The sequence below is a fragment of the Sminthopsis crassicaudata genome, chromosome 5 (genome assembly GCF_048593235.1).
Source record: "Sminthopsis crassicaudata isolate SCR6 chromosome 5, ASM4859323v1, whole genome shotgun sequence".
Taxonomy (NCBI): Eukaryota; Metazoa; Chordata; class Mammalia; order Dasyuromorphia; family Dasyuridae; genus Sminthopsis; species Sminthopsis crassicaudata.
The window spans coordinates 50,034,352-50,053,472 of record NC_133621.1 but is presented as its reverse complement, the minus strand read 5'-3'; the positions used below and the strand labels follow the sequence as shown (position 1 = coordinate 50,053,472).

The window sequence follows — 19,121 nt, the reverse complement described above, 5'->3', positions numbered from 1 at the left end:
AAGAGAGGCTTCAGGTCCCATAATGAAGAAAGGATTCATGATATAAAGCATGAGACTTATTTATAGTCTACTAAATAGTGTTTTCCTTCTTTTATTTTCTTGTTCCTGAGCCATATATTCCAACATTTTCCAGGCCTCCCATTTTTTTGCCTTTGCTTTGAAATCAGTATTAAAGCATACTTATTTTAATACAAAGGAATTTAACAAATTCTTCATAAAATTTCTCTACCCCATTCTCTACAATGAATGGGTAAAAACTGCACCAACATTAATGGTGGATTTTTGATTTTTTTTTGCTTATGTTCATCACAATCACTAAAAAATTAGCTAATGAAGTATCCTATAAAACTATGTTTATTGTGGCCTTTGGGCATTTATTAACACCAACAGTCCACCTCCTTTATTTGCTTCTTTGAGGAGAACCATTTGCTTGGCTGCTAACTTCTAGTTTCATTAATAAAAAGAACATCAAGAATATCTTACTAGTACATCAGTTTGGTGGTTGTTTGTCAAAAGATACTCTATTTAAAATATTCACAGTTAAATTAGTTTTTATAAATGAATTAAATGTATGATTTAGGACTATAAATTCTAAAAAATATATTGGGTCAAATTTTGTAAGTAGAAATAGGCAAAAGATTTCTTTGAGTTAGAAGATAGAATCTTTTAGAAAAATAACTGGAGTGCTAAATGATTTTTAAAATTCTTTCCCCTTCTCTAGAACTTTAAGATTCTGTGATGGTTCTTAGGCTTAAGACTAAAGATTGGCAGTTGATTTTCATGAAAGAGCTTCATGAGAGGGTCAATGTAGATTAATGGAAAGTTTGTGTTGGCATCAGAACCCCTGATTTCAAATCCTCTATCTGATGTAATCATTTAACTTTAGCTAGTAGCTTAACATATCTAACTAGTGGTTTTCTTTCTTCTTGAAAGCTAGTAAATAGTGATACTGGTGCTACTTATCTCATATGGCTATTATGAGGAAGAATACTTTTTTTCCTATTTAAGGACTTTATTATTATTATTGTGCAATTAATCAATCAAACAGGACTTATTTTTTCTTTTTTCCCTACTTAATATTTTCCCAATTATATGTAAAGATAATTTTCAATGTTCACTTTTATAATGAGTACAGGGGCAGCTGGATGGCTAGATGGCACAGGAGCAGCTGGATGGCATAGGGGCAGCTAGATGTCACAGCAGATAGAATGTCAGCTATGAAGTCAGAAGCACCTGGGTTCAAATCTGACTTCAGACACTTAATACTTCCTCACTGTGTGATCCTGGGCATGTCACTTTATCCTAGTTATCTCAGCCAAAAAAAAAAAATAGATTTTGAGCTCTAAATGTTTTCTCCCTCCCTTTTCCCTTCCTAAAACAGCAAACAACTTGATATTATATATGTATAATCATAGAGATAATGCTTTCTTCAAAAAAATTTTTATTCATTTTTAAACTCAAAGACAAAAAGACCAAAAAAATTCATGTACATAGCACAGCACAAAAGATGCATTATGAAACCATGAATTTCCACTTTATATTGTTTACTTTTTTTGAAAAACTATATAATAAATACTATATATAATTTTCAAAGCTACCCTGCTTTTCCTTGAGTTTGCTGTTGTTGTTCTTTGCTGTACACTTTCCCCCTTCTTCACCCCATGCTAGATCGAGGCCACCACATGTGTATGTGTATGCAAACACATACATATAGATAGATAGATAGATGGTTTCATATATACATATATATATATATATATATAAAACTGTCCTATAAATACTTCAATTTATCAGTTATTTCTCCAGAGATGGATAGCATCTTTCTTCATAGGTCCTTTTTAGTTGGTTGGAATGCTTATAATATTCAGAGTGATTTAGTCCTTCATAGTTCTTTAAATAGCATGGCTATTATCATACAGTGTTCTCATTGTTCTGTTAATTCCATTGTTTATTATTTCATACAGCTTTTTCCATTTAAAAAAAAAATCAATCAGCTCATCATTTCTTAAAGCACAACAGTATTCCAGAAGACAATAATTTCCAAACTATAAAGCAACTATAATTTTTGAGTTACTGATATGAGTGGTAATATTTGTTATTCTTCTTCCAATAATGACAGTGTAATAGATTTTCAGAATCTCAGATGTAGAAAAAACCTCAGAAGTAATGTAGTCTAATACATCCCTAACAGTCAATTCCAGGCAAAGTGCTAAGTACAGGGGATGCATCAAAGGCAAGAACATAGACCTAACTCTCAAATAACTAATTCTAATAAGGGAGATAATATGGAAAGAATTGTGCCTTCAACATAGATGGAATAGATAAATGAAAGATATTCTCAGATGGAAGACTAGCAATAGAAAGGAATGGATCTATCTATTCAGGAATCCTCTGGCTTCCAAGTGGTCATTTAGCCTCTGATTGAAGACCTTCAATCCGAACATTCCCTAAAATATTATTATCAAACAGTTTTTGTTTTTCCTCCCCCACAGTGTTTTTTGGTGGCATTGTAAATATCAGCAAGCCATCTTTTGCTGAGTAAATATGTGGTGTTGGAAAAAATTCAAATTCTAATGCAACAAAAAATTGACGTTATACCACCTTGGTTACTTGGCTCTATATAAAAAGGAGAATAAGTTAGATACCATTTTCAATACTAAATTATTGAGTAATTTTGATTTAGGGTATAATTTGGAAAAGCTAGTACCTATGTCTTAATGATGTCTGTTTCATGATTTAAAGATAAGACTCAGTTTCCTCTGAAAATGTATGGCTAAAAAAAAGGGAAAGTCTGTTATGCTCTAATTAACTTTTACTGTTGATTGTAGCAGTAAGGACAAGCTGATTTAATAATCTTATAACTGATCCATGGTAACAGAAGCAGAAACAGAATTCTGTGTCATTATCTCCTAGGAGGCAAACTGTAAATGTGGAAACATTAAGGCCTTTTATAGATGGTAGCCCGGCCTCAGCCCATTTCTACTAATAGTCTATGCCAAATACAGGTTTGATGCATGCAAAAGAAGGCATAGGCTATAGAGATGCTTTTCCCGCAAAGAAGGTAGAAGACAGTGAGAGATTATAAACAGTTTTGCCTTTTCACAGCAAAAAGCATTAAAAGGGAAAAAAACAATACAGAAATCTTGAGTTTTATCATTTCTAGAAGATATATAGAGAAAAATGTTATGAGGATTGAAAAAAAGATGTAAAGTGAAAGAAATATGCCTTTCTACAATATATTTTCATAGTTACTAATAATAGAATTCTCAAATTTGGACCTTAACTCCTTAGTCCCCAATGTACTATATGAAGATTTTCAAATGGTATTTAGAGAAGATTAATTGGAAAATTATTTAATAAGGATTTAAAATATTGGCAATTAGATGACTTTCTCTGTAATTCTGTGAAAAATCAACATTTCTGTTTTGCTGATTCACCCAGTGTGAAATTATATAATCATTTGCTTATGATTTTTAAAAAATAGCTTTGATATTTTATTTTTTCCAATTACATATGAAAAGTTTCTAACCTTCATTTTTTAAAATTTTGAATTCCTAATTCTTTCCCTTCTTTTCTTCTCTCCCCCTCATTGAGAATGAAAGCAGCTTAATAAAAGTTATAAAATGCAGTCACACAAAAACAAATTTCTATCTTAGTAATGTTGTGAAGGAAAACACCAACCAAAAAAAAACACCCAAGAAAAATAAAGTTTTAAAGAAAGTATGCTTCAATCTACATTCAGATTCTAAGAATTCTTTCTGTGGAGTTAAATAACATTTTTCATCATAAATTGTCTTGGGTATTTGTGATGCTGAGAATAGTTTAAATTACTTATTCCTGATCATTGTACAATATTGTTGTATGCTGTTCTCCTGGTTCTACTAACTTCACTTTGCCTTTAGCTAAATTAAACTAAGTCTTTTCAGGTTTTTCTAAAAGCTCCCTGCCCTTAACTTCTCATAACACAATAGTATCTCATTACAATCATATATCATAACTTGTTCATCTATTCCCCAATGGATGGTCACCCCTTCAATTTCCAATTCTTTGACATTACAAAAAGAGCTGCTTTAAATCTTTTTGTATATATAGGTCTTTTTTCCTTTTTAAAAAATCCCTTTTAGATATAGACCTAATAGCCATATTATTTTGTCAAAAGCATGCACAGTTTTCTAGTCCTTTGGGTATAGTTCTAATTTATTCTACAGAATAGTTGGATCAGTTCACAACTTCACCAGCAGTGCATTGCTGTCCCAATTTTCCCATATCCCTTCCAACATTTGCCATTTTCCTTTTCTATGTTATTATCCAATCTTGTGTGTGTGAGGTGGTACCTCATTTGCATTTCTCTAATCAATAGTAATATAGAGCATGTTTTCTTTTTTCAAATGACTATACATAGTTTTGATTTAATCTCAAAAGTGCCTGTTTGTTTCCTTTGGCCATGTATCAGTTGGAAAATTCTAGTCTTATAAATTTGACTCAGTTCTCTATACATTTGAGAGATAAGATCTTTATCAGAGAAACTTGCTGTAAAAATTTTTTCTGCAGCTTTCTGCTTTCTTTCTAATCTTGGTTGTTTTGGTTTTGTGCAAACACTTTTTAATTTAATGTAATCAAAGTTATCCGTTTTACATTCCATAATGCTTTCTATCTCTTTTCCCCTTCTAAAGTATTTTCACAAAATCTAAGAATTTCAGAATTATAAGGGATCTCAAAAGGTACCTAGTTTACCTTGTACCTGAACAGAAGATAACTCTATAGCATCTTGTAGCCTGCTAGCCTCTATTTGAATGTTCACTATTTCCTAGGGTCAGCCTAATCCATGATTGGATATCTCTGATTGAAAGGAAGTATTTTCTTATGAAAAGCAAAAATCTGTCTATATGAAATTTACCCACTTGTCTTAATTATGACTTTGGATCCAAGTAGAATAAATCCAAACATTTATCCATTTGTCAGAGCGAATTTATACTTGAAAACAACTACCATTCAGTTATTAATTCATCAGGCATTTATTTCTAAAGGACCTGCTATATCTGATCATTGTGACCATAAAGATGAAACCAAACAGTTCATACCCTCAAGGAACTGATCCTCAAAGGCTTTTCTTCTTTGGGATAATACTCTCCAGTTTCTTTAACTGATATTTGTATGGCATAGCTTCTAGTGCTGTCTCCATTCTAAGAGCCTTCCTCTGGAAACATTTTAATGTGTCATTATCTTCCCTAAAAGTTACCCATAATGCAACTAGATGTGGTCCTAATTATACCTTTGTGAGCTACTGATAACATATCTTTGTCAGTTGACATGATGGCTCCCCAATTTTTTAATCCTATAAAAGCATGTAAATAGGTATTAGGCTTATTATAGAGTTAGATAGAGTTAGATAAATCCAATTTATGCTTCAGGTCATTAGAGGAGCAGTTGGACACCTGCAGCATAGATGTCCACGATAGCACATGGACTGATTTTTCATGAGTGTGATCAATTGCTTTCAACACTCTCCCGAATCTTTAAGACTACCTCTTAGCATAATAAGAATTGCTTCATCTATGAGCATTAGTGACAGCTTCTGAATCAATGTCAGGCTCTGTGATTACTCTCATGTCCACTTGTGAGCTGGTTAGCTCACATACCAAAGTAGTGCTAGTAGAATAACAGCAGCAGAAGCAACAGCTAACATTTATATAGTGTTTATTATATGCTATGTTAGTAGTTTCATTATTATTTCATTTGAACCTCTCTCCTGAGATAGATGCTATTATTGTACCCATTTTACAGATGATGAAGCTGAAGCAAACAGATTCAGTCAATTACCCAAGGTTACAAAGCTAATGAAGATTGCTCTATTAAAGGTTAAGGCTATCTGGAATATTATTTTAATAATAGTAATTCAATAAAGCCCTTCTAAATGGGAAGTCCTGCCTTCACATAACTTCATCAACCCTAATATTAGATAGTACCAGATAATTTCTTCATTTGCAAGATAAAAAGGTTGAGACTCCAAATCATGTGAGACTGTATGATAAGTATCAGTTTATCCATAGGGTTTTAAAAAGTTATTAGAAAAACAATTTGCAGCTGCTAATTGTTCCCAGTGAGTCATAAATACTGGATAAGTTAGACCCCTCAAAAAGCAAAAGATGAACACCCATTGTGCGTTGTACCATTTTATAGTTGGCTTACTATGTTCCTTCTTTGGTTCAGTGATAATATTGTTTAAATCTGGGAGTAATCCTTAATAAAAAAAAAACAGTTTTTGTCATCTGCCTATTAGGATTTTATGTTTTCTTCCTCTCTATGTCCCTTTTCCTCCCCCCTCCCTAGTTTTGGTTTTCTGCTTAATTTTTGGAGGGTTTTTTTTTAAACTCAATTAATTTTTTCCTAGATTATTAGTGAGCTTGGGTACTGGAAAATTACCTAGATGTGGTTGCTATTTTTAATATTTGTGCCCCTAGATATCATTTTAAAATTTTTATATCATTTGTAACATTCTTAGAGACATCTAAGTGGATAGCTACTTAGAATCTTGAGTCTGGACTCAGAAACATCTGCGTTCAAATTTAGCCTCAAATATTGTGTGACCCTGGGCAGACCAATTAATCACTGTTTGCTTCAATTTCTTCAACTATAAAATGGCAAAAATAATAACACATAGCGAAGATCAAATGAGATTATATTTGTAAAGTGCTTAGCACAGTGCCTGACACATAGTAGGTCCAATAAAAATATTTATTCCCTTCTTCCTTTTTAAGATGCCATCTTTGTTGTTTCACTGGGAAAAAATTTACCATTTGGGTTTTTCTTTTCTAATCCCAAATAAGCATGATGCTTCAATAAAGTCTCCAAGGAGACAACATGCAGGCTATCACAAGCACTGTTGCAGCACTCACTGGGGACAGAATTTTACACACTTCAGGGAAGAGCTTCTGCCCACCTCACCTTGCTAGCTATCATTTTTTTTTGTTGTATATTCACGTACCTGTTTAAAAGATGAGTTGTTGGGCTTCTATTGATGTTGGTAGGCTCATCTACCATTTCAGAACAGTGGAAACAAAAGCACTCTCCATCTGAATGTTCACAGGACTGTGCTAAAGAATAATGATTTAAGATCAAGACAAGAGTTAACTACCCACCTCACCAATCAGTGGCCTTCCCCAGGAGCTCTGGATGTCAATGCTGTTGCCTTGGATACCTTGCTTTACCGAAAACACAATAAACAGTGGGATGAGTAAGTGGAATGCTTTTTTTTTTTTCAAACTAATTAAAAATTTCAGTTGTGCTAAACTCATATCACCATCCCTTTCTTTTGAGGCAATGGGTATAATCTGAATCTGGGAGGCAAAACATCAGATCTGAATCCTAGCATTTACAAGCTATGTGATTTAGAGAAATTAACTTACCATCTCTGAGTCTCAACAGAGTCATCTGCACAGTGAAAATAATGCTTCTTGGACTAACCATCTCACAGGTTTGTTATGGAGAAAAGCCACTTGTAAATCTTAAAGCTCCATATAACCAGGAGTTATTATTATTTTGATTTTTCAACATCTTCTGAATTGGATGTTAGCTTAGGATTAGGGAATGAAAATGGTACAGGATATACAGCCAGTTAGTTACAAGAAAGTACTTTCCAAAGATTGAGGGGCTAGGTTGAATAAGTCATTGTTTTCAAGACAAAACATTTGGGAAAGTGAACGGTACAGATGGGGTTAATACTTCATTGACTTCCCATCTCTTCCCTTTATTCATTTTGAGAAAATGCATAATCATACAATACGAATCTGGGTCTAAGGCAACACTATTTGTTGAATTCATGGCTTCAGGGGCAGAGTTGCTTCAGGATTCATTTTTTCTAGAAGTTTGAAGGTACCAAATTGAATGTTATTAATAGTAAGATAGAAAATCTTCTCAGTAAAGAATCACTCTGCAAGTAGCTTAAGTAATTTTTTTATGTATCCAGAGAATATGGTTTCCATACCATACCTTTTTTCTGTTCAATGTGACTGGATGGAATGGTATTGTAAGCCACTGGAATGCTTTGCCTATAAGTAGCCTTTCTTTACTTAATAAAACAAGAGGGATGACTGTGATCCAATGGAGAATCAAATTGGACTTTTAATCACAACAAGACTGAAGTTCAAATTCTGGCTCAGACACTCACTAGCTACCCTGCCTCAGATTTTTGAGAAAACTAGTACTTATATCTATGTAAATATGGATATTGATACACAAATAATATAGATGTATATTATGTTTTAGATATGCTTATGTAGATAGATGGATGGATAGATAGACAGACAGAATGAGATAGAATATTTATTAAATTCATACTATGAATGCCAGGTATAGTACAAAACACAAAACATAATACAAGAAAAAAGACAGTTCCTTCCCTTAAAGAGTTTAGGGGGGGAGGGGGGGCAGATAGAGGGGAAGGAAGCCAACATATACTTACCTAAGTTAGGGAAAGGTGGAAAAGTTCAGAGTAAGGAGCAGGACTGAAGGAGAAATGAGTACTAATTTATCCTACGACTTGAATCCTTCCCTGGGCCTAGTAGTGAGCTTGTAGAAAGGGAATTTCAGAAATGTGAACCTCTCTTTTTCGCCCTACCTCTAATTCCCTTCGGTTCCTAAAATGCCTACTCTCCTCCAGGTGCCATAAGAAGATGTTCTCCAATTAAGTCTTCTTCATATGTTTTTTAAAAATGGTTTCTGAGTTGTCTGAAGAGAAAAATTCTCAGTAAGTTATGTTCTTTTATCTGAAGATAAGCCAAAGGCTTTCTCCCTGGAGTGCTCCTCTTCAGCTGAAGACTCCTTAATCTGTCTGTGGTTGCATGACAAGCAGGTCCCTCATAACTGATCTATAAAGGCATCTTTAAGGAAAGAGATGATTTTCACGAATTATACTTTGGGCCTTTGTAAGAGTCTGGACCTCTACTAAAATGACTTTTCTAATACCAGCAGCTTTAATCCTCTACTAAAGTCAAAACATTTCCCCCTAGAACTCAAGGTTCCAATCACTTTTTCTGTGAGAGCAACATTTCTATACCTCAATCTGTTCTCAGACTCAGCAAGGCCAAGGCTATTGTTAAGAGAAAGGGAGTGTCCCTTTTAAGGTTCCTATAACTTCAATTAAGGCCATATTAGGGAGCAAATTTGACCAAGGTAACGGGATGTGACCGTCAAACATGAAAGATTGTTCAGAATGCATCTCAGATGTTTATATAACTTTGGTATGGGAATTCCAGCTCATTAATTGACTTCTTAGGTCTTTAATGTTCTGACTTGTTTAAGAATTATTTTTAAATACCTGGTCACTTGGAGAATTGTAGTTTTCTTTAAGCTTTTTTTAGACATATTCCTTAAAATATTAAGTTTTAGATTACCATGAACCTTTAAAATATCCTTTTATTTCTCTTCAAGATTTTTTTTGTTCAAAGATTTTATTACTTTATTTTAAAATAAAGATTAATTTTGTATCCTGAATTTAATGGATTCCAAAAAAATTCCATATAGAAAATATAATTGAAAAAGATCATTGTGTGAAAATCTAAGTAATTATTATATATTGCTTGCATTTTCCTCAGTTTATTTTCATTTCTAAATTCCTTCTCCCATGCATTGAGAAGGCAAGGAAAACAAAGCCATAAAATACATATAATCTTAAAAAACAACTTCCCACATTAGCAGTGTCCTAAAAGGAAAAAAAAAAAACTTGAGTTTTGATCTGCTGAGCATTTTTCTATGGAGAAGTGGACAGCATGCTTAATCATGAGAATTGTGGTTGTTGGTATGTTGATCAAAGTCCCTAAGTCTTTTAGAGTTGTATTTACAATATTGTGGTCATTGAATAAACTGTTCTCCTAACTCTGCTCATTTCATTTGGCACCAAGATGAGCTATAGTCCTACCATAATTACCATTCACTTTCTCGTTTATCCTTTTATTCTTATCCACATTTGTAAAATCTTTTCTACTTCACATTGAATTGCTACTGTGTAATTGACAACTGAGTCCCTTTATACTTTTCTATAATATATATCTAATATAATGGTCTATAATAGATATCTTTTATTTGTCCTGATAACTTATTGCTGCATAGCTCACATCACTTAAGAATGTATGGGGCTACTGGTACACCATTTGCATTTAGTACAACATGCCCTACTTGGAGAGAGAGGATGTGTATCTCTTACTGCTTTTTATAATGAGCTTTCTAAGTGCTGAGGTTGCAAAAATCCTATTTGGTTTGTACAATTTGCATTGCCTCTCCCCTCACCTCTTATTTGACTTTTCCAGTCTGACCCAGTCATCCTTATCACTTTCTAGTATCCTATCAATAGATTAAATGAGTACAAACATCCTACTTCTACTGTAAATATCAGCTTTTTTTCCCAAGCATATTCTTTGAAATCCAAACCATTAAACAAGTAAAAGTGAAGCATACAAGATATAAAAGCTTATGTACAATTTGATGCACAAAAGTATATAAAGTCTTAAGTGCATGCAGATGATACGCTTTGTTGATTATCCATGGAAAATTAAATTTATAGTAGTTCTTCTCCCTTGCCCAATGTCTGTTAAAGACTCTCAGCATATTATCTCTACTACCCAGATGGTGATTGTTTGGCTAATACAAATGAATATTAGCCTGTGCCAAACCATTAGGAGGATAAATCACTTAGATTATACACATCTCTTGTCCCCTCCATTAATAGAGATAATTAAAAGTTTTTTTTTTGGTCTCAGGCTTATACAAGTTTCTATTCCTGCTTCACATTATTTTAAAACAAAATTTAACTTAATTAAATACTTGGCTTTGTATTTTAAAGGAAAATCTATCTTAAAGTTACAAGGCATAGGGCACAGTTACTACAAATATCATTTTTGAAAATACATACTGCTACAAGTACCAAAAGGGAAGAATGTAGGAGGTTTAATGCCTTTAATCTTTCCTGAGGATATAGGCAGCTAATTCCTTTTTTGTGTTCAAATACTTATGGTTAGATTAATGTCTGATATAGTAGATTATCCGATTAAATACCAGGCTAGTGAGACTAAGGTTTAGGGATCATTTTTCCTGTCAGACCATTGCAATAAAAGAAACTGCTATTTCCAAAAATTACCCTCTTAGTAACTTAGCTAACTGAAATATAAATGAGAGGGCTGGTAATCAGAAAGGAAAATGGATGGCTAATTTCATTTCAAAGCTATACCTAGGGAAGGGTGACAAGGACTTTGTCTCCAAGTCATTAGAATTTAGAGAGTACAAGAATTTCATGCAAAACCAATTGAGTTCAACATCTAGTTCCTGGTTAGCTAAAATACCTAACATCCACTATTAGTATTTATTAAGCAAGTCACGATAGTCACTAATTCTCCTTTGTGTTCAACTGAATTTCTTTAAATTACTTTTTAAAAATTTTCATGTTATGAATTGTGATTTTTCATGTTGCTTACCATTGATGCCTATCCTGTTTCTTGTCCTGGGTGCCAAAGGCTTGTTATTATTCTATTTGGCACACATTTATAATTGTGCTAGAATGAACTCAAGTCATTCCATTGCAAATGGTCAATTAATCAACAAAAACTTATTAAGTGTTTCCTATTAAAGTACTGTTCTGGATGATAGGGCAGTAATGTCATCATCACACATGAAGAAAATTGCATGGATCAATCTTTGTTAATATATTTTATAAAATTACTTCTTTAGGCTAGTAATTTTCCTGATTTATGTTTCTTTATTTCAGTATTTATCAATGTAAGTTAATCTTGTAGATAGTCACTAAAGCTGAAAAAAATCGTAAATGAGTGATCAGGTTCTTAGATGTAGCAAGTTGTCTTTCAGAGTCAACATTCCAACTATGATGTAAAGTTCAATTATTTCAACAGAAAGTTATCTTACTATAGTTACTAGATAGCTAATAGGCAATGAAGAAGACTCCTTTTATTTTATTTTTATCTACCCTCCCCCTTTTTATTTTTAAAAACTAGCTTTTTATTTTCAATATACATGCAAAGATAGATTTCATCATTCATCCTTGCAAGACTTCATATTCCAAATTTTTTCCCTCCTTTCCCCCACCTTCCCCAGATGGCAAGTAATCCCTTATATGTTAAACATATGCAATTCTTCTGTATATATTTCCACAATTATCATGCTGCACAAGAAAAATGAGATTAAAAAAGAAAAATGAGAAAGAAAACAAAAAGCAAGCAAACAATAACAAAAAAAGATGGAAATACTATGTTGTGATCCACATAATTCTCTTTTTGGATGCAAATGGCTCTCTCCATCACAAATCTATTAGCATTGGCCTGAATCATCTCATTGTTGAAAAGAGCCACTTCCATCAGAATTGATCTTCATATAATCTTGTTGTTGCTGTGTATATTCTCATTTCTACTCATTCCACTTAGCAGCAGTTCATGTAAGTCTCTCCAAGCCCCTCTGAAATCATCCTACTAATCATTTCTTATAGAACAATAATATTCCATAATATTCATATACCATAATTTATTCAGTGATTCTCTAGTTGATGGGGATCTACTCAGTTTTCAGTTCCTTGCTACTACAAAAGGTGCTGCTACAAACATTTTTGCACATGTGGGTCCCTTTTCCTTTTTTATGATCTCTTTGGGATACAGGCCCAATAGAGACTCTGCTGGATCAAAGGAGATTCAAATTTTGATAGCACTTTAGGCATAATTCCAAATTGCTCTCTAGAATGATTGGATCAGTTCACAACTCCACCAACAATGCATTAGTTCCAGTTTTCCCACATCCGCTCCAACATTTATCACTCTATTTCCTGTCATCCTAGCCAATATGACAAGTGTGTAGTGGTATCTCAGAGTTGTCTTAATTTGTATTTGATCAATGGTGATTTACAGCATGTTTTTCATATGACTAGAAATAGTTTTAATTTCTTTGTCTGAAAATTATGTTCATATCCTTTGACTATTTATCAATTGGAGAATGACTTTCATTCTTATAAATTTGAGTCAATTCTCTATATATCTTAGAAATGAGACTTTTATCAGAACTTTTGGATATAAAATTTTTTCCCCAGTTGTTTGCTTTCCTTCTCATTTTGTCTGCATTTTGTTTTGTTTGTACAAAACTTTTTAATACACTAAAAATTATCCACTTTATATTTCATAATATACTCTAGTTTTGAAGAAGGCTCCTTTTCAACTTGATATTTGTTATTGATGATCACCTAGGCTTATTATTAAGATGATGCTTTTTTAGACTACCAGTATTCATTTTGAAAATTCGTATAATTCTCTTCACATTTCATTCAATCGTTTATATGACATACTTATGCCTCTGGGGTATATGGGATGTTCAGGAAGGATTAGCTCCTCTAGGGTAAGGGTTTGCTGAGCTCTTTTAAGGGCTGTTCATCCACTTTTATTGTCCATTTTTACTCAACTCTAAGAAGCTGTAAGACACACAGGAGATACACCTCAGCAAATCATCTTGACAGATAAGCTACCAAAGTTAAGGGTAACTAAATCCAACAGTGAGTTAGGGAGTGCCTATCCCAAACATGTGAAATTTCCTCTGGCAGAATGGGCAGATGAGAACAACTTATTGCAATGGTCATGAAGGCAGCTGAAGCAGGAGCTGTGAAATATTTAGAACTTGGTCAGACACGGAAGAAGTGAAGATCATCCACTTTTCCTTTAAAAAACCATTAGCAATTTTGAAGACTAAAATAAGTGTAATAAAACTGTAATTCTTTTGAGCTAACCTTATGAAACTTCCCCTTGAAGGCCTCCTTCCAGATCCTCATTATTATTTGGGATCACCCTAATCATGAAGCCATAATAGGAGTTTTGGAAACTTCTCGCATGTTGGAAAGTCTCTAAGTATGGACCCGGTTACATAATTGTGTATCTTTCCTCTAAGGACCAACTTAGCCAAGTTAAAAGAAACGTGTTGATAGTTTTTGACTACTGACTTAACAAGTTTTTTGGTCGCCATAATTCATGAAGATAATATCTTTACATGTAGAGGATTGGTAGATGTAATAATTTATATTTGTATTGAATATAAAAAGTACTTGTACATACATTGCACATACTGAGGCTTACAACAACCTTAATGCTGCTAGGCCTGTTTTAAAGGTAAAGGAAGCTCAAGGTAGTAGAATCAAGATTCACAATCTAGGACTTTTGAATCCAAATCTCAGTGCTGTTTCCACCATAGACCTTTGCCTTGCCTTTTCTGTATTTTTGTTTTCTTTCATAATCAACCAGTTAACGTTTTCTTTTGCAAATGAACCAATTTTATTTTAGAGCTTAGTCAGACATGGAAGATGCTAAAATCATACATTGTATTCCAGGCTATTGCCAGTTATCGAAAATATCAAAAAATATTTATTTTTCTGTTATTATATTGAGAAAAGGAACATATTTTAAATGATCCATCTTTCCTAATCAGGCTAGCTATTGAGTTCTCATAAAACCAAAAATGTATCTTCTGATAAGATTCTGTTATCTTAGCAGAACTCTGTAATAATAGAATTGAAAATAATCTTTTGTTTTTATACTTGAAAATGTTTACAAAGGTATTACATAAGAAAATGAGAGCACTAATTTCACATGCTTGTAAAATTCTTCCATTATAACAATATGTGCTTTATTTCTAAAAAGAAAAGAAAAAAAAAGTTGCCTTTTTCCCCCCTAATAAAACCCTTTTATCTTTTCTTCTTAATAAAATTAATCTGAAGAGCATGGACAAAGGGCATCTAAAATGCTACTGTGGACCACTTGCTGGGTTCTGACTTCAGAAAAATGGTGGGCATTGTTTTTAGAAATTGGTTCTTTACATTGTCATTCTGGGACCTATTAATTAACTTGAATTTTGATGAGTAGGGATATATTTACCCTACCTAGCATTTATTTGTTATACCTAGGATTCTTTTTTCATGCACATATGATGGAGAAACAGTTATAGCAGAATGGAATTCAAGTTCTATCTGCTTTTCTATCTGTATTTCATATAAAATACACCTCATGATTTCTGGGAAAAAGGCAGTAGATTTGGGTTATTTTTTTAAACTAAGATTTAACCTTAAATATATGTCAAATATTTTCAGCATGCACTACTTAGATATGGATAGAATTAAAAACGACACATAAATCAGAAGCTAACATCAAGGTTCATCTTTTAATTTTATATTGAAGGACATAGGAGTAAGAGAAATGATATAAAATTTTCATGAATTTACTCTTTTAATCTTGAAAAGAAAATTACCATTTTTCTTCTATCATAATACAGCTATAATGGAATGGTTTTCCAGATTAAAAAAAGGACTGAATATATCACTCAGATGAAGGATGTCCAGATCAGGAAAACCTTGTTAGTGCTTAAATACAGCAAAATGTTATCAGATATTCTATTAACTAGCACTTTAGTATCACAATGATAATTGATAGTGAGAATCCTAAGGCTTAATAAGGTCTTGAAGTGCCTTTGGAGCATCAAATAAATATTAGATTACATTCACTAGATTTTTAATGTAGCATGTTGAATTATTGATATTCTAATTCTTTGAAGATTTGCAATCTATATATCTCTCCATACAGTAACTAGCCTCATCAAGTCACTTAACCTAGCAGTTAAATCTTTTAACTATCCAGAATGGCTGATTACTCAGCCATTCTGAAGAATGGAGATAAAAGTGTAAAGATATGAACTTGTTTCATAAATATTATTTTCCTCCCCTTTTGTTTTATTGATGAGTTCGATAAAACTAAAGTCAAAATATCTTTTTAAAAGCATTCAAGAAAAATGTGGATGAGGAATTTGCCTAAGTCAATGAATTTATCAATTTATCTGTTACATCTGTAGTTCTCCAAGTGTCCTTCATGGGAGGAAATTCAAATGGTACTTTAATTCCTGTTTTACAGCAAAAGTTTTCAAAGTCTGGACCAGTTATCAGCAGAAGTTAGTCTATCACAGACATCTCTGGGTCCAGCCCATTCGCAGGAGGGAGATGGCAAACAAGACATGTTAAATTTATTAAGTGAAGGTAAGTGACATTATCAATTAATCTGCAACATTATTTTTCTTCGATTCCCATGCTATGTTCATAGAGAATCAAAATATGCTTTTGGGGATGGGTTTTCCATAAAACATACTGGGAAGTTAACTGGACCTCTAAGAAGCCTTAAAGATTTTCTAGTCCCATTCTTTTATTTTGCAGACAAAGACACAAGACCTAGGAAAATTAAATAACATTCCAAGATTAGAAAGGTAGGAAATAATGGATCTAGAATTTAATGACAGTCTTCTGAATCTAGGACTTTTTCTGTCCACACCACCATACTGTGGAAATGGTTTTTCCTTCTTGTGCATTTAAGTATAACAAGAAATCAGTTAGACAAAAAGTTCAAGGAAAGGGCTATATGTGCTTAACTGGATTTTCTAATCAATCAGCCATCTTTTGTTTCATGATGAAGTAGAAAGTCTAGCCCCACCTAGCTTTGCATCCTAATTCTGGAACTTACTACCAATAAGTCACCAGAACACTGTGAACCTCAGATTAGCCTTTTATTTAAAAAAAGAGAGGGAATGGAGGTTTGGACCAGATGACTTTGAAAGTCCTTTCCATCTCTAAATCTATGATCCTTGCTGAAAATATATGAACATGTTAGTTCATTTTATTTCTTTGAATTAAAAAAAAGTTGTAATAGGAATATGCTGGAACCTTCTCAAAAGCTGATAGTTAAATTTTCAAGTATGAACATTTACATCTTGGAAATCTGCAAGTACCATAAGTGCGGTTATGATTTGTTACTTTGTTGCTTAAGAAAGTGATATTTTGTTGCTGCTGACTTCAGAAAGTGACGAAGAATATGCTAATAATGCTGATTGATCTTTAAAGTGAGTCATTCCTTATGCTTTTTTTAAAGTCGGAATCCCGTTGTTAGACATTCCTGCCTGTACACCCTTTGATAAGAATTATTCAGATGAGTGAGCTACCTTAAGTACTTTATAGTTTACAATTATCCTGGGCAGCCCATAAGGTAATTACTACCAATGATATTTTGCCCATTTTATAGATGAAAAAGGCCTCAGAGCTAGGAAATGAGAGAGTCCAAACTAAACCTCTGGTCTGCTGAGTCCCTATTCAGTGTTCTTCCCACTAGATCCCAGCTTTGCACTTCTCACCATTTATGGGCAAGAGAAGTTGCTGTTCTATGTGGGTATAAATCATTGGGCTTACAACGTCCAGTTATAAAATGAGGCGATTTTAAAAACAAACCCTCCTGAATGCTCCCTGCTGCTTGCTTCCGTGTGACCTTTTTGAAGTGGAACGCAGAACTTTTAAAGATTCCGTTTAATAACTTGCCCTCAAACCTGCACGGCCTTTCTGTGCTCCTTTGTGCCCAAGAAAATGGGAATTGAGACTGGAAAACTTAACCCAGCGGAAGCCCCCGTTTTATAAATTACGAAAGTGCGCCATCTGGTGGCCAGTCACAGACACTATACGGATGTAAGAGTGCGACCACCCGGTCAAAGTGGGCTAAACAGAACTTCCAGGCAATCTGTGATTTTCACAAATCACTTATCAAGCTCAGAGGCGGCTTGGGCAAGTCACTTCAGTATCCTCACGTCCGACCCGGGGAGAGGATGGTCTCCGACATCCCTCCGAGAGCTTGCATTGATGATCCGCCCACCATTGATTTGCCAGGTTCTCCACGGGGAGTTCATTTGATGAGATGCATGTGCACATCCCAGGCAGATGAAAGTATATTCTATCTGTGGGGAGCTTGGTGGTGCGAGCTAGAACACAGCCTGGAATCTCCAAGCCCGGGTTCAGAAGTGACCGCAGACACTTATCAGTTAGACAAGTAACTTAAGCTCCATTTGCCCCGAGTTCAAAAGCGACCACAGACACTTAGATAAGTGAGTTCAAATGTGACCACACCTAATTAGTTAGATAAGTAACAAGTTCTTTTTGCCCTGAGTTCAAATGTGACCACAGACGCTTAATTAGTTAGATTGTAACTTAAGCTCTAGAGTTCAAATGTGACCACACTTAGATAAGTAAACTAAGCTCTATTTGCCTCCATGACTTCATCCTTATTAGGTTATTTTGAGGAGCAAATGAGGTAATTATAAAGTGTGTAACAAAGCACCTGGGCTCATAACAAGTAGTATAGAAATCAGCTAGTATTTTAAGAGATTAAATACAAAGGCTCATTACTAGATTAGCCATGGGAGCATTCATTTTTTTTTACAGCAACTTTAAAAAAAAAACATTTTATTGATGTTTTTGTTTTTTCACAAACACAATTTCTTAATTAACTACCAGCTTCCCGGCCCCAACCACAGTTAAATCTCTTATAACCACCAGCAGAACAAAAAAATCAACTCAAGCAGTGATTGTGCTTGACAGGATATGTAACACCTTGACCTTAAATTGTTCATCTTTCTATCAAGAGATGATGTTTCGTCTTTGGTTCCCTAGAGCAAAGAAATGTTGGTAACTATATTTTAATTTGGATGTCATCAGTCATTTCTGTTAGGCACCTAGATGTCCTAGTGCTACACTTAAGAGTTAAGAAGGTCTGAGTTTCAATTCTGCATTGGATACATACATGCTGTGTGATTCTAGGCAATCACTTCTTTAGATATCAGTCTCCTCATCTGAAAAAAGGGTATAAAAAATAACTTCCTGGAGTTGTTTTGAGATGATATATGTAAAACACTTTACAAACCTTAAAGCACTATATGTTATTTCTGTGTGGAATAGAGATAAGATGACGAACTTACAGGAATGTGTGAATTCTTTTTCTGCATTTTATTTTCATTATGTCTGTCTTTCCCCTATGACCTGCATAAATATATGTGCAGGCCCATATTTACTTGAGCCTTGGCCAGGTATAAACATATTTACTTAACTTGAGCTGATGACATTTATCAGTATTTGACATTTATTGATATTAGCTTGACCACTGTCTCCTTGATTATCTAAAATCTGAAGGCCTGATTTTCTGTTTACTAGAAATCAGGTGATTTTGGGGAAACAAAGCTTCCATTCCAATCTCTCCAGATAGCAACAACCAATTAGATGCTTTCCCCCCTCTTCTCAA

At 33.7% G+C, this 19,121-nt stretch overlaps 1 protein-coding gene across 4 annotated transcripts in view; it reads left to right on the top strand.

The window, feature by feature from the left end:
• RUNDC3B (RUN domain containing 3B) overlaps positions 1-19,121 on the top strand; it is a 112,679-nt gene that overhangs the window by 88,990 nt on the left and 4,568 nt on the right. For 2 of the 4 annotated variants that reach the window (XM_074266639.1, XM_074266640.1), the window contains 2 exons: positions 7,088-7,234; positions 15,930-16,051. In XM_074266639.1, coding sequence (XP_074122740.1) covers positions 7,088-7,234; positions 15,930-16,051 — 269 coding nt within the window. The remainder of the gene's footprint in view (positions 1-7,087; positions 7,235-15,929; positions 16,052-19,121) is intronic. The other 2 variants (XM_074266641.1, XM_074266642.1) reach the window with 1 other exon arrangement.